The following is a 14,938-nucleotide window of genomic DNA, read 5'->3' as shown; positions in this document are numbered from 1 at the left end:
GGAAAGCACAAGGGCCTTATATTCATAGCTATCAGATAAATCCAGAGGGAATGTGCCTAGCTGTGTTTGCACAGCTTGCTTTAGGAATTGCCCTTTCTTTTTGACACTCAGTTACCTGCTCTTTGATCTGATTCAACAGTTAAGTGTGCAGTGCTAGAAACTAACTCTGTCTGAAGTTGGACATGTACCATTGTTCCCAGAAACCTATAGAAGCAGTCCAGTTTTTCCGAGATATTGAGTACTCTGCACACAGTAGAGCTGAAGGATATTATCACCCTTGATTTTCTGGCCATAATTTCTTTGATAATGGAAAACCAATCAAGATTAGAGGCAGGGCTAAAAATTACTCTGAAACATGTGAATAGGCCTGACCTTGTATCAAAAAGCCCAACCTGTCTCCTGCCTCTATCATTCCTACCTTTCCCACACCACATACTACACTTTGCAAGCACCTCATCCCTTGGACTCACTGGTATGTCTGAATACCTGCATTTCCTCTGGCACCACAAAGCACAGAGCTGAGTTGATGTGGGAGTCACAGGTGCCTATACTGGAACAAGTTACCATGGGCCAGCTGCTCCATGCTAGCAGGACAGGAGAGCACTGGGCAGCTACAGCTACTCAAGGGCACTACCCATAGAGTGCTACGTGCTTCATATGTGCTGCAGTGTAATAGTCTCTATGGTGTAGATGCCACAAAGTTAACTGATGTGATAACCTGTTGGGAGTGGGGCCAGTCTCAAATTCCTAACGTTTGAGCATGAAATTCATGACCTGCTCTTTGGCATCTGTATATGCCCCAAATTGCATCCTGTTAAGTGTTTCTGTTTTAAAACTGTGAAATAAGAATTCAAAGACAGCCACAAAGAAGTTGGGTGACCAAAAGATGGCCCAATAAATGTCATGACTAGAGAGAGTCCTGCTTATTCATGCACAATCCAAAGAAGCCATACCTGAAGAGTGCAAGAATGGAGGGGTGCACGGCCATCAAATCCTGGTACCCAGACCACGCTGGCATTGCTGCTGGTGACTTGGCTTACAGTTACATTGAGAGGTGGGAGAGGCATGGCTATGAAGGAAACAAAGAGACCTTTCAGTGTACACAGAACTGAGCAGGTATTCACGTGGACGTGGAAGAGGCTTGAGTCTAGAAATTATACAATGAAATCACTAACAGAAATGGTACAACATCACATCTTTAGAGAGCATCCCTAACTGTTGTGAATGAAACTATTATATTAACACTGAACAAGCTATTGGCAGCCATTCTTTCATTGTCCAGCATACTTGCCTGCTCTACACAGAGGAATGCCAGTGTGTGATGTTTACACCTTTGCTACTCAGCCCTCTTCCCTGCCCCCTCCATTACAATGCATGACCTAGCCCTGTGCACACAAGCACATAATTGCCTGTGGACCTACATTGTGAACGAAACCAGGGCTTTAAAATCCTGTCCCTGGTTCTCAGTCCAGCCTTCAATGCCAGCTCTGCCAGCACCAGGTGAAGGGTGGTTTGCTGTAGTGACCCAAATCTTCTGCAGCTGGATTTGCAGTAGGTCACATTATGCTGTGAAAGCACTGCCTCCACAGGTCCATTGCAAACTCCTCCTGAAATACCCTGGGACAGAGCCTGGACTGAAAACTGCCTCATCAGGCTTGGTAGGAATAAACTGTGTTGTACAGAAGGGCAATTCAAGGCAAAATGAGTGTCTGTCATGTAGCTGACACCACTCTACAAATTAAGGACAGAACCAGGAAAAAAAAATTGGGATTCCCAGACTGGACATTTAATTAGATGTTTATGCTTCCTGCCACTGCTGCACAGCACCAGAGTTCCTTTTAGGATCCTTGATGTTTCCCTTCCTCTTTTCTTCATACTGTAATTCCACATAGTTACTTCCTATTCTTCCTGATATACCCCTCACCATCTCTTTTTCACCCAAGTCTCTGTTTTCACCCAGGAACCTCACTCCTGACAAAATTACTGGCTTCATGAACACTAACCTTTCCACTGATCCTTTCCTCATTTTAAAAAAATTCTATGCTGCTGCTGTGAGTAATACTTTTCCTGCAGTACCTCAACAAATTATACTCTCAGGAGTCCTCTTTCAAAAACCAAACTGTCTTCAGGGTAAGGCTCTGCCTGCACATAGAGATTTCCACCTCTCCTGAGCTGTACCCAGTGGGAAGCAGCAGTGGAAAAGTAACTGCAAACCAGCAGTTGCTCCAGCTGCATCTTCTGCTGTGTCAGAGAGTGCCTTTTTCTTTCACTGCTCCAAGAACAGCCACAATACCACTGACTTCAGCATTTCCACTTGACCATCTTGCAGGAGAATTGCCTCACCCAAAGCCCATTCCCAGGTCTCTGCAGAGGGCCCAGAGGAGAGGATGGGGCAGCAAATAGATGGTGACACAGATTGACACCATAAAGCCTTTGTTGTCTGGTTAACTAGTTATCAGGATCCAGGACAGGGGGCTGCCACCTAGATAAGAACAGGGTGCGTGGGGGGGAGGTGGAGCAGCAGAGCAAGGGTCTGGGATTGAAGATCAGCAATAAATTCTTTGCCTTTCAGTGAAAGATCTGTGTGAGTTTACTTAGACTTTGTTGCATCTTTGTTTTGTTTTCTTTTGATGTTGGGTATTCAGGTCTGTAAGCTCCTTAGGGGGGAAAAAACCAGCTTGCTTTCACTGCTTACTTGAGTATTGTTGAAAAATTGTCCATAACTCATCTTTTGTAGACACACTTGTAACCTTTGGGTTTAGCAACATGTAATTTTCAACACTGGATGGTAAGCCCAAAGGAGGTATGGGCTATGCCACCAGCAAAAATAAATAATCAACTGCTAATGCACCCCCCTGGAATGGAGACAGCCACTGAGGAGGGTCAGCTTGCTAGCACCATCCCCTGACTGCAATTTGTAGGGGGGTCAGATGCATTTCCCCATCAATTCTTGGGAAAAAACTGTGGGGGGCTGTTTCCTGTTGTGCTCTGAAACATGGGATACTGTCCTAAAAGTGTCAACTGCACACATAAAGGAGAGTAAAGCCTGTATGAAAACAGGACCTTGAGTGTTAACAAAATGAGAGTTAACTTCCTCTGTGCTTGTAGAGTGGCTGGAACAATGGGGCTTTGTACATGGCTGGGGACTGTGGTCTACAATAATAGTAATTTTCTGCTTGGAGTACACCCAGCACATTGTGGGCACTACAGAGAATAGATAATGAACAACAACAGCAGCAAATAGGAAGAAATGTTAACAGTTTGTAAATGTCCTAGCAAAAATATTTGCCTCTGGAAACACAGAAAGAAACTAATTGTTTAATAAATTGTGGAAAGATTTAAAAATCCACATTAGCAGATGGATTTGTGTAAGACAGGAAGACCCTGAACATGAATGCATGGACAGCGACTCCCAGGAGCAATTTCATTAAATTCTGCATGTTCATAGGACCAAAGAATAAATAAACATTATTTGGGCCTGCTGATATTCTCGTTAAGAGCTTTGCTTTACTTTTAGCAGGGCCTGTACTGGATCTTCAAACATTTTCTATTTAGAAAAGCCTCATCACTTAGGTAAGTTTATAACTAGTCTTTTAGACATATCTTTGAGGAATTACAGTTAGAAATTTTTATGACTACAGCACCAGACTTGCTTTTTTAAACCTGATTTTTGTCTCTAGGACATGCCACATACTGGTGCAATATTTGTTGGATCACTCAAACTTGCTCTTTCTCAGCTCTAGAATGTGTGTGTGCACACAACTGTGTGACAGTGATATGACCCTCTCAAATAAACTGTGAGGATTCATTAGCTGATGATTGATCCCTATGGAGCACTTTTTGGCTAAACATAATTGCTGGGAATTGAGAGAATTCTGAGGTCTTTATCCCATCATCTTATTAATGGTTGGGAAAGAAATAAATCTGTTAACATTAAAAAAATAAAAAAAGCTTGTTTATGCTAAGTGTTATTTCAAATTACAACTTAATGAGATTTTTTTAAAGCATAATAGCTTTGTTAGAACTAAATTCTATCCCAGGATAAAAATATCCATAGAAGATACATTCCACAATAACTAACTCCTCGGTGTAGACAAGCCTTTAAGGCAACAACTCCAGATGGTTTTAAATTAAGTTATAAATCTTGCTAGTCCAGCATACTGCATTCTTGACATAGCAGTAACCACAATGTCCTGAAGAAAAACACACTGTAAGAGAGGTAGATTACAGCTGGATTTTAAGCTATCCTTTAATGAATATTAGTTAATACAACTGTGAGTTCTGATACTGGTACAGACATAAATTGCTTGCTCTTATTTGTGCTGAGCAATAAGCTTCCACTTGGAACAAACTATTTTTGTGCTATGCCTCTCCTGGAACTGATGATCATGTAATTAAATGTGAACTAAAGCATGACTAAGAATTCAAATGCAGAAGCATCTCAACATGAAGAGGAGGGGAAGAGCTGATTGGTCTGATTATCCCTGTTTCAGTCACCTGGAGGAACCAAGGAAATGTCACATCAACTTGGGGACTTCCAAATGGCAACTGGTCATGCACAGGCTAGGAATTATGTGTTTTCAATGAGTTTTTAAACAGCAAAAAACTAAAAAATAAAATCCATAAACCTAGTGTGGATGAACAGACCTTACTGGCCACTGGTGATGATCTTCCTTGACTTTTTTCAGCAGTTAATGTGACGCTAACAGAAGCAAGCAGAAGTAATAGTCTCTTTAGCTCTAACAAGACCCATCTATTTCCAAGAAGGAAAGACTTTTCCGGCTACAGATTTATATTCAGCTTCATCTTTCATGACCAATTAGACTGCCCCAGCTCTCTCCTTTTCGAAGAAAAACTGTTATTTGACATCACATTTCCATTCCTGAATCAGATGTGGTTTATTTTCAACACCCTAGAATATGGCCCTGCATAGGAAGTGGGAACTGCTGTTAGAGCACAAAGCATTGTTTCATCTGCTGAGAGCTCCAACTGGCACTGGTTGCTGTAAGCTTTGAGGCAACCCCTTGCATTAAGGAGCCCTACTTTCCCTCCCCAGAAAGCAAACCCAAGTGTCTTGCCCAGTCTCTTGCACTCTCTCACCTTTAATTTGAACAGTGGCTGTCCGAGATGAAGACAATCCCTTTATGTTGTGAGCTTCACAGGAGAAAACTGTGCTTTGATTAATACCTAGAGATCAGCCAAGAAAAGGAAAGGAAACACAAACAGCTATATAATCCAGCTTCAACCTTCAGCAGAATTTCAATTAGTTGTGACATCCAGCTCAAGCTGTACAGGCAGTTGGAGGGCTGAGCTGAATGCTAGTCAAAGGCACATGGATTTCAATATTATTAACATGCTAAACACATTTTTAATGAAGAGAGTGTGGCAGTGTAGAAAAGCTTTCCCAGGAGATTCAGAAAGCACTGAAAAAGGAGGAAGAATCTCACAGAGCAGCAACTTACAGTGCTTAGTTAGTAGATGTCCACTTCTCACATTCTGGTGAGGATCTTTGGAGTAAGAATTATGCTGAACTGTCAGTTACACAATGCCAAATGCTTTGGACCTCATCCTGCACCTGAGTAACAACTTCTAACTGGGCTATACACCCAGGCAAACTTCCAACCGGATGTTGCAGCTTTAAAGTTAATGCCCCCCTGTCCCTCAACTTGCATCAGACTTTTGAAGACACACAAAGGAAGTGGAAGTTAAATGCTACTGCATCAGCACTGAGACACTTTTCAGGGGTGATACAAGTAAGAATTAGGCGCTCTGTCTTCCATGAGCATCCATCCATCCCACAGGGCCTGAACATGGCATCATACTGAGGTCTGGCTACTCCAAGATTCAAATAGGTATTGCAAATTAATCAGAATTGACCTAGATTTGCAAAGCTGCCTAGAGAACTGTGTCCAGCACCTGTTTTCACATGACTTGGCCCTAGGTTGCTCTACAGGGCTCTATCTGAGAAAAGTTAAGGATTGGCATACTATGGACATACAGTTTAGGAGGGAAAAATATCTCAGAGCTGCACAGAGCAGCTTGCACTGTATCTTTGTCCTTTGACTCATCTCCCAAGCCTGAGATTAATGGCATGACCAAGAAGGTGTAATGGAAGAGAGGAGGGAGCACTATAAAATCAAAGAGCAGAGTACTTTAGCTTCTTCCAGAGAAAAATGCTGCCAGCAGGCTGAAGGCCAGGCAGCAGAGCAGAGCTGCACCTGACATGGTAGGCATGTCCCAAGACAGAATCAAACACAGTCTTGCCCCAAGGAAAATACAAAACACACCACAAACCAAGAACTGCTTGTTCTCTAGCGCCATGCCAGCACTGCTTTCCAAAAACAACATTGCTGAACCTTCTAAATGCTTGCTTTCTATCCAGTACTTTGTTATTATTTTCTTCAGATTTTGATACGTTCTTCAGCTAGCAATGCTTGTTTCCTTACCAACTGTCTTTTTTGACATGCTTTGGTAATCTGGCCATGCAGGTTGTGTCCTGCCACATTTTTTTCAGTTGCAAAGACAAGATCTGCACAAGGGACATTCCAAAGAACACTGAAAGCAAAGAAAGGTGCTGATGGCAAATATATACAATCACAATTCATTTGGAGAATCAGAAGGACTAGATGTCCTTCTTTAGGCAGCCAGGCCACTGCCCCACAACAACAGAAATTTTGTGAGGCGCCATGGGATGAGTTTGGTGGATGAAGGGTGAAATTTTTTTTTATTGTCTTTCCCCTCTCAACTATTCATCTTTTCAGTTTTCATTTCAACAGGCAGATTATATCATGAGGGAGCAGTTTTCATTTCCAACTTGGAACAGCATCGGTGGCTACATAAGAGAGGGAACAGATGATTAAAACCACTGAGCATCACAAATCAGGTTTTGATTTGCATATAAATTAGGTTCTAAGGGGGAAGCCTGAGTAGGATTGGATAGCTCAATGGATGGCCAAAGATGTGCAGAAACTCACACTGGGTGTAACTGTATTAACACTGATGAAGAGGCCCCTTGCTTAGTTGTTCTAAGGGGGAAGCCTGAGTAGGATTGGATAGCTCAATGGATGGCCAAAGATGTGCAGAAACTCACACTGGGTGTAACTGTATTAACACTGATGAAGAGGCCCCAGAAATTGCTCTTAGTTATAACCCCTTTTGTTTCTAAATAGCTAGTTCAATTTTGGCTCAGGACTGCTGAGAATAATAAAACAGCAGCAAAGAGAACACATAACACAAAGCTGTTGGACGACTAACCAGAATAAAGTTACCTTTAAGAGGTAACTACAAGAATAGCTGCAGTCACATCCTGGTAGAGATGCACAGCCCTTCCTTGAATGTGGGCTGAAGAGAGGCCTGAACACCTACTGGCTCCTGAGTTCTTCTGCTGATGCTACTGGGAAAAGCAGTCATACCACCAAGGCTGCTCTGGGGCAAACCTTGGTCTTTAATGGTATCAACCAGCCCACTTCAGTACCAATGCAACCACCCAAAGTATTTAACATTTATATGAGGCAGTCAAATTTTAATGATAAGAGCATCCAGCAAGCCTGCAAGAATGGAGACAGGGCAGAGAAGAGAGGGGAAAGCATTGCATGACATGGTTGTGCCCAGGAGGAGGAGATGGCGTCTGTTACATGTGAACGCTTGAAGATCTCCAAGCCAAATGGCACCAACAGAGTCACTTAATATAACCATGAAGCACCCAATGCATCATTTGTCCAGCAGCATCTTTAATAGAGTGCCAGCCACACCCAAACTCTGTCAGAGCCTGAGTGCCTCAAGCCAGCAAAAAATACAACCATAACCCCTCGAGATGATCTGGCTTTGTAAGTGATTATCATCTCTCAACCCTTAATGTAGAGTCAAACACCATTCTTGCAGTGTGTGGCTACCCGGTGTCACTTAGGCACGATGAGAAGAGAGTTCCCCTCCCCTTCTGATTCTCGAAGCGATCCCCTGCATTGGCAGCAGCCTTACCTGACACATTTAAGATGGAGGGAGAGATGTCTGGAAGCCCCACTCTAGAGTCTCCCATCCACCAGACAATTGTCACTGGTTCAGGGGGACCAACAGCAGCACAGGCCATATGAAATGGGGCATTAGGGGACACAGACACATCCTCAGGTTCCACAGTAAAGTAGGGCACACCTAGAAAAGCAACAGACAAGTGACAATAACTGGAGAGACTCCTTCTGTCTCTTGTTTATTTCCACTAATACTGGTGCCCAACACTGGGCATCCATCTGCCCTGCTGCTATGCCTGATCTGATACCCTCTAAACCCTTCCCAAGAACCAAGGGTCAGATATGCTGGATCACCTTAGGGCATGAATGGCTAAATACTACCACTAGAAGTCACGAGAAAGAGTGCTTGCTTCCCAAAATGCCTTTAAATACCACTTTCACTGAGCCTCCTTGAAGACTCCCCTATGAAACAGATTTTAGCAGTAGTATTTGCTCAAATTTTCAGCTGGAGAGACTGGAGTTTAAAGAGATAACAGTCAATAACTTTAGTTGTGGCAGACACCACTTTAAAAGATAGCTAATCCAGCTGCAGATACTTCTTGTCGTGCATTAAAAAATGAAGCTTGAGAATGTGTTGAACTAGCATCTGTAACAAACCCATGAATGAGGAAAAGTATCCTCCTGGTGAGAGACAGGGATCATTTACAATGTTCTCTCTGCAGCTTAAGTGACTGGAGATACCTTCCAGCACGCTCTGACACGGACCACAGGGCTGCCTTGGAGTCAGGTGTAATTTGTTTCAGAGCTCAAGGTTATCCATGGACACAGCTCTCTTGATAACTACCTGTTCCCCATCATAGAAAGACTCCTACTTAGTACAACAGGTCTTAGATCAGGCCCATAGGGAACAAAACGCAGCTGCAATGCTAACTAAGTCACATCAGCTCTAAGCAGCGATAGCTGAGGGTAATGTGGTTCCTCTTATGGGCAATGCCAAAACTCTTGTGGTTTCAGGGTTCCAAACCAGTAACACTAACTTCACCAGCCATCAGCACCAGTGCTGACCATGCAGGACAGACAGTATACTTCTGGTGGTTGGTAGAAGAGCTGAAGGCCCAGAGAAATGTTCAGTTCTCTTTTATGCTAAAATCGCTGGGTGTCAAACACAGCCACTACTGACTACCTCTACCCCAAAATCAGGTATTCTCAGCTGGAAAAATTGTGTTCTGGAAATGGCTGATCTGTCACCTCACAGAAAGAGAGGAACCAACAACATTGTGCATTCACGTGCTGAAATTATGCAGTCTGTCCCTGGCCAAAGATGACAAACCCAAGGGCTTTCATTAGTGTGGCAGATGCTGAGCACTTCCACCAGCAGGCAACTAATGCAGGTGCCTAAATAGGGAATTAGAAGCCTAACACTTGACATTTCCCCTAAGGCACAACCAAAAGTGGTATCCTCAGCCTTTCACTGACTGTCCAGTTGCTGTTTCTCCTTCAGGTGGCAGCTACTTTGTGCCTTCCTTGCCTCCTTGCCACTCCCTTTAGAGTGGTGAGTGAACAAACTAAAACAGGTCTAAAAACAGGTCACTTGAGGAACAGCAGTGTCTGTCTGTGCAAAGGCAAATGTTCAGGACAGATATATCCATCATCATGGCTTACTGCTTGGTTTTGTTTACATATTTCACTTCATTTTTTTATTGCATTCATACATAAAACAACAAAAATTAATAAGCTTCCCAGATATCAGCAATGACACATCTGCCTGCTTTGCCCTCCTTCTTCAAGGAAGATTAGAAGAGAAAATATTCACCATTTCTTCTACCTGTGAGCAGGATTCCTCCCTCCTGTCCATTCACCATGACACCCAAGGTAACCCTTCAGAAGGATCCTGCCCAGTTTGGCAGGTTTTCTCACTTTGGGAGCAACTAAACAGATCAGACAAGACCACAATTAAAAACTCTCATAGTTTAGGGAGTGCATCTGACTCATCCAGCTGAGGAACTTGCACTGTCCCCGTAAGTGTGTTACTTGGACAGCTCACTGTCTGTGACACATTTAGCCTCCCAATTTCTGCTACAGCAGGTGAGTGTCACCATGCCTGTTTCACAGATGCACATGGAGGCACTGAGCAGCAAGGAAATCAGTGGCAAAGCCAGGAAATGATCCTGCCTTGCTCTGTTCCAAGCCAGCATCCAGCCTATGGGGCTGATTTTTTTGTACAGCTCAGTTTTTAGACAGTGTTAATTCAGGTGAATGTGTCCATATAGGTGTGGCTTGGGCTCTGACTGTAGCCACCATGGGGGTAGCAGCCCCAGAAACAGCCACATGGTCAGAGGTGTAATTTCAAAGGGAAAGTTCTGTAAGAAACAATCTGTATTTTTAACACTCTACAGTGTGCTTCTTAGATCCTCTCTCTGGGCATCAAACACTCTCATGTTCTCATTAAGGATAGAGTCTTGTTTCTAAACCAGAAAACAGTTTCAAAATAATTTTGGTTTTGTAAATTCTAAGGAGTGTTTCATAGGATCAAATATTTTTATTGCAAGGTCAGTTCAAGAAATCAAGATTGCCACAAATTCTGGCAGATGCAGACTACCTAAGTAGACCTCAAGGCAGATACTATACAGCATAGAAATCCAGTCAAGCTCACTTTCAGTTAGATCACCAATAGTCCACACTTGTCTGTGTGGCACACTGAAGGGTGTCAGCACCTACTAAAGTCTGCAAACCACCAAAGTAAAGACCCATTCTCAGTCAGAGGACAACATTTGTTATCAATAGACCAACCACTTCTTACAGAGCTGGTACACCCAGAGAAGAAATACATGCAGAGATAACAATGAAGGTGGGACTGATAGGCTTTTGCATTCCCTAGTGTTTACTCATGCCAACTGCTGACACATTTTTAGAACTCCACTCCCTATCACTACTTGTTAATTTTTAATTTTATCCACTAACTCCCTTTGCACATGATTACATGCTCTGTTCAAGTTTAACTACCTTCTGCCATACTTGCTTTTCTCATAAAGGTGACTGGTTGCATGTTTTTTTTGCTTCTGGTGTAAGCTGTGGCCCTCATTCTCAATACATTCTGTCTTAACCTAGCTGCAGCTGGTTTTTGTGACTGATATTTTTACGCTGTGCTGTCCAGAAGGGCACCTTGGTTTTTTCAGACAGCTTAGCACACTGAGCTACCCAATTGCTCCTAATGTACCCACCATGCAAATGCAGCCACCTCTGGAGTGGGCCATGGTAATTGGCACAGAAATAGAAACTCTGCACGAGCGAGCATTTTAAGCTATAAACAATGTCCTCCGGTTGAAACTGCACCTGAAAATTTAGGTGGACAAAAGCCTGGGATTTATGAAAGGCAGGATGAGAGCTGCTATGAATATTTCCATGACTCTGAGTGAGCAAGACCTTGGCTTATAAAACACCCAGACCACACCACCTCTCACAACACCCTCCCTGCTCCCCTCTATTTAAGACTGTCAATTCAGCTCTGGCGCAAAATGTTACCAAACACGTCCAAAAAGCCACTTCTTGCTGCAAATGCACTGTTCCTGTCAACTTCTTCACTAAATATTAAGCCATGCTATGACTACTAGCTTCTGAAGACCTCACAGAATCATGGCTCAAGGGAAATGAAACTAGAGACAATAAGAAGCCACCGATCCACACTGTCTCCTTGGGTGACTTTTGGGCAACCATGTAGAAATTATTTTTATCAGACAAGATTGGACAGAACAGTGCCACATGGAACAGTCACAGCTATGAAGCACTAGTGCACAGCACTTCTCCCATAACTCAGACCGGGGCTAAAACTCGATCTCAAAGACCTGTTTGACTGATACACAGAATCAGAGTGTGATGCTGCTTTGAGAACTGGGTTGGATCAGATAAGCCCCGTGGATCCCTTTCAACCTGAACTATTCACCATTCTACGAATTATTTAGAGATGAATGCCACAATGGATTGAGGACCTGGAAAGAAATGTGTGTGCATGAAAGGATCTTGTTTCCTAACATGCCAAAATAAAACCAGAAGGCAATGAACTGACAGCTCTGCTCCTTGAAGCAATTCTCCTATTTCTTACTCCTGCTCTGTAATGATCTCACTGCAGCTAGCAGCAATGGTTCAGAGCCAAGAAGCCTGTCACTTTTGCAATCTGCTCTCACCACTTTGACCTAGCGCATATTGGTGGGTCAGCCCTGAAAGGAAATCAGCACTACTACTCCTCCTTACCTTCCACTATGAGCCACACTTGCTGTGATTCTTCCTTCTTCCCCCCGTTCTCAACCTGGCACCAGTACTTCCCAGAATCTGTCCGCTCGACGGATTTCAAGCTGAAAAAAGTCAAAAGCCATATCGATATTTTATGTGGATAAAGCAAGTTTTTGCCCCAGAGGACCCTCTAATGTTTGGCAAACCAGATGCATGGAAAACACCCTCTGAGACACAGCCAGCTCCGAGGAGGAGATCAAGAGCCAGCCAGCACAAAGCGCCTGGCGAAACAGCAGAGAGGGGAGGCTCCTCTCTAAAGTGGGTGGAGAGAGTTCTCGGCAGAGCAGACAGCCTTCATTCAAAACATCCTTGCAGAAAATCAGTCATCTGTGTCCTCTGAGGATAGGAAGGGGTTGGTCATCTTGATCCTGAATCATGACTCTAGCTAGCTTTCAAGAACGGCAGTTTGGCCTACAACATCTAGGCTAGCAGGAAACTCCAAATTGCAAACCTCCAACAAGCCTGACTGTTTTGCCTCCATAGGTGACAGGACTGGCGACAGCCTCATACAGGAACAGGTGGATCAGAAAAGGACCTAACTAGCTGCAACTACACTCAGTGCTATTCTTATCCCAAGAGTGGCTTACTCTGCAAAACTCCTTGGGCCTCTCAGTTTGTGATTTCAAGGGGTTATGCTGGACTACTCCAGCACAGGACTGCATCCTACAAGCTCTTTTGTGTCCTCCCCTGCTCAGCAGCAGCTCCCCCGCTGAGATGTGCCCAAGCAAGGGAAGACAGCCATGGGGTCTGAGCAGCATTCGACCTGTAGGCCTCCAGTTCAAGGGAGAAATTCTGCCCCTTACTCTACTGCTGAGGGTACTGTGGTACCCTCACTGAAGCTACCAATACGAGGCTAGCATGGTGCACAAGGGCAGAATTTGATCCCAAAGCAACAAGGTCTTGGCTACCAAAGGCACCAGCGTGACTCTGAGCACCTGTCAATGTACCAATGTTGACTGCCCCCCACAGGATGTGCACCTGCTGCCATGCAGGGATCCCCCACAGAGCTGATCCCCACCTCTCTAATGCTAGTGCTCCTCCTTTGAGAAGGGGAAGAATGGCTCAGGAAGGAAGACAGAACAGGGAGGGTGTTTGCTGAAATGCAGAAAATGGACCCACTACAGCCTGATTTTCAGAGCTGGACCTTCAAGTGGCATCAGCTGTCCTGCCCATCCAGCCACATGTTCTGAAACACAGTGATCACAGCAGTGAGTCACACAGTGGGTGGGTAGAAATGATCACTTTAGGAGGAGTTTACTTGGTGGAATTGGAGACTCTGTGCAGTGTCAATCCAAGAAATCTGACAGGAGATGAAGCCAGAGCTCAGGGAAGAGTGATTCTCAGTCAATAGTTTTGAACTCTCACAGTAATGACATTTGCTTGTAAAAGCTCTCTTAAAACATAAAAAAAAGACAGAGCAGAACCTGTGGTCTTGTTTAACTTGGTACTTCCAGAACTAGCTGACATCCCTCTTCTGCTGAAATAAAAGCAGAGAGCTGCTTAGCAGAAGAGAGATCTTGTGCCTCTGAATGGGGCAGAACTGATACCATGTAGTGTAAATGTATTAGGAATGAACTAGGATTCATTGCAAAATGAATCAGGGATGGTTCAGGTGACAAACACTCCTCCCCAGAGTAAAGATGGGGATGTAGTCCTGAGAGTCTCACCTCAATTAACAATCCTCACCCTTTAGGTAAATTGACGGCTCAAAAGAGAGAGTAAGAGAATGGAATGAGTAGGAGAGTCAGACCTTAGTCTGCCTGCGGCATTGCAGAACAAGATGAACAAACAAGGCAAGAACATCCTTTCACCTTGAAGTCACGTCTCAAGCATTACAAGCATTAGCAAAGCACCTGTGCCCACAGGAGTCAGGGAAATAATATGGTTCTAGCGCGTAAAATCTCACCACTCAGTGGCTTCAATTCTGCTTTCAGTTATGCCCTTGCCACATGGTGAACTGCAGAACTAAGAACCTTGCCCCGCTGAGGTCAGTTGCATAGATATAGCTGACAGCAGAAAACTGCAATAATTTCCACGATATTCTTCTTTCTCTGCATCTGTTGTACCTGAGGAAGCTGATCCAGTGTTCTTCATCTACTGGAATGTACACCTGGTCTACGCTTTGCACCACTGCTCCGTCCTTGATCCACAACATCTCAGGATCTTCCATTCCCTCGAGGCTGCAATTTAGTTTCACGGGTTGACCCTGGGACACCTTTAATTTGATTGGAGGTCCTGTAAATTTCATACCTAAAAAAAACATACTACTCCGCCCCACCCCCAGAAGAAGGGGGGTTGGAGTACAGCAAATTACTCTAGGTTGGTAGTCTGGAATTACATACCCTAACAGCACACGCTGCAGAGGGGGGCGTTAGTCTCGGCACTGTTCTACTATGTCTGCCAAGCAATAGTCAAATGCAAGCTCTGAAAGCACAATTGCTGGAAAAAAGTGGTGGTTCAGTGTGTACACGGGGACATTTTCAAGTCATGTAACAGCAGGGTGACATTCTACAGAGCGGTGCCCAAGCAGAGACAGACAGAAACACTGTGAGCTTCGCCGTGTCAGGGATCCAGCAGTGCTAACTGCATTTGTTCAACACGCTACCACACTTCCCTCTTTTCCCCAGACTTGAATTTCAGCTATGGTGTTCCTGTGTTGCTAAGAAATCATCATGCTTGCTCCATTG

The 14,938-nt window shown here is 44.1% G+C and overlaps 1 protein-coding gene across 1 annotated transcript in view; it reads right to left on the bottom strand.

Annotated features, from left to right (window-relative positions):
- TYRO3 (TYRO3 protein tyrosine kinase) overlaps positions 1-14,499 on the bottom strand; it is a 33,786-nt gene extending 19,287 nt beyond the window's left edge. The window contains exons 1-5 of the mRNA XM_009072461.1: positions 14,318-14,499; positions 12,213-12,313; positions 7,978-8,148; positions 5,101-5,187; positions 954-1,069 (exon numbers count right to left, since the gene is read on the bottom strand). Of these exons, the coding sequence (XP_009070709.1) occupies positions 954-1,069; positions 5,101-5,187; positions 7,978-8,148; positions 12,213-12,313; positions 14,318-14,499 (657 nt within the window). The remainder of the gene's footprint in view (positions 1-953; positions 1,070-5,100; positions 5,188-7,977; positions 8,149-12,212; positions 12,314-14,317) is intronic.
- Positions 14,500-14,938: the final 439 nt, after the last annotated feature.

The sequence above is a fragment of the Acanthisitta chloris genome, unplaced genomic scaffold (assembly GCF_000695815.1).
Source record: "Acanthisitta chloris isolate BGI_N310 unplaced genomic scaffold, ASM69581v1 scaffold44603, whole genome shotgun sequence".
NCBI lineage: Eukaryota > Metazoa > Chordata > Aves > Passeriformes > Acanthisittidae > Acanthisitta > Acanthisitta chloris.
This window is presented reverse-complemented; position numbering and strand designations above follow the sequence as displayed.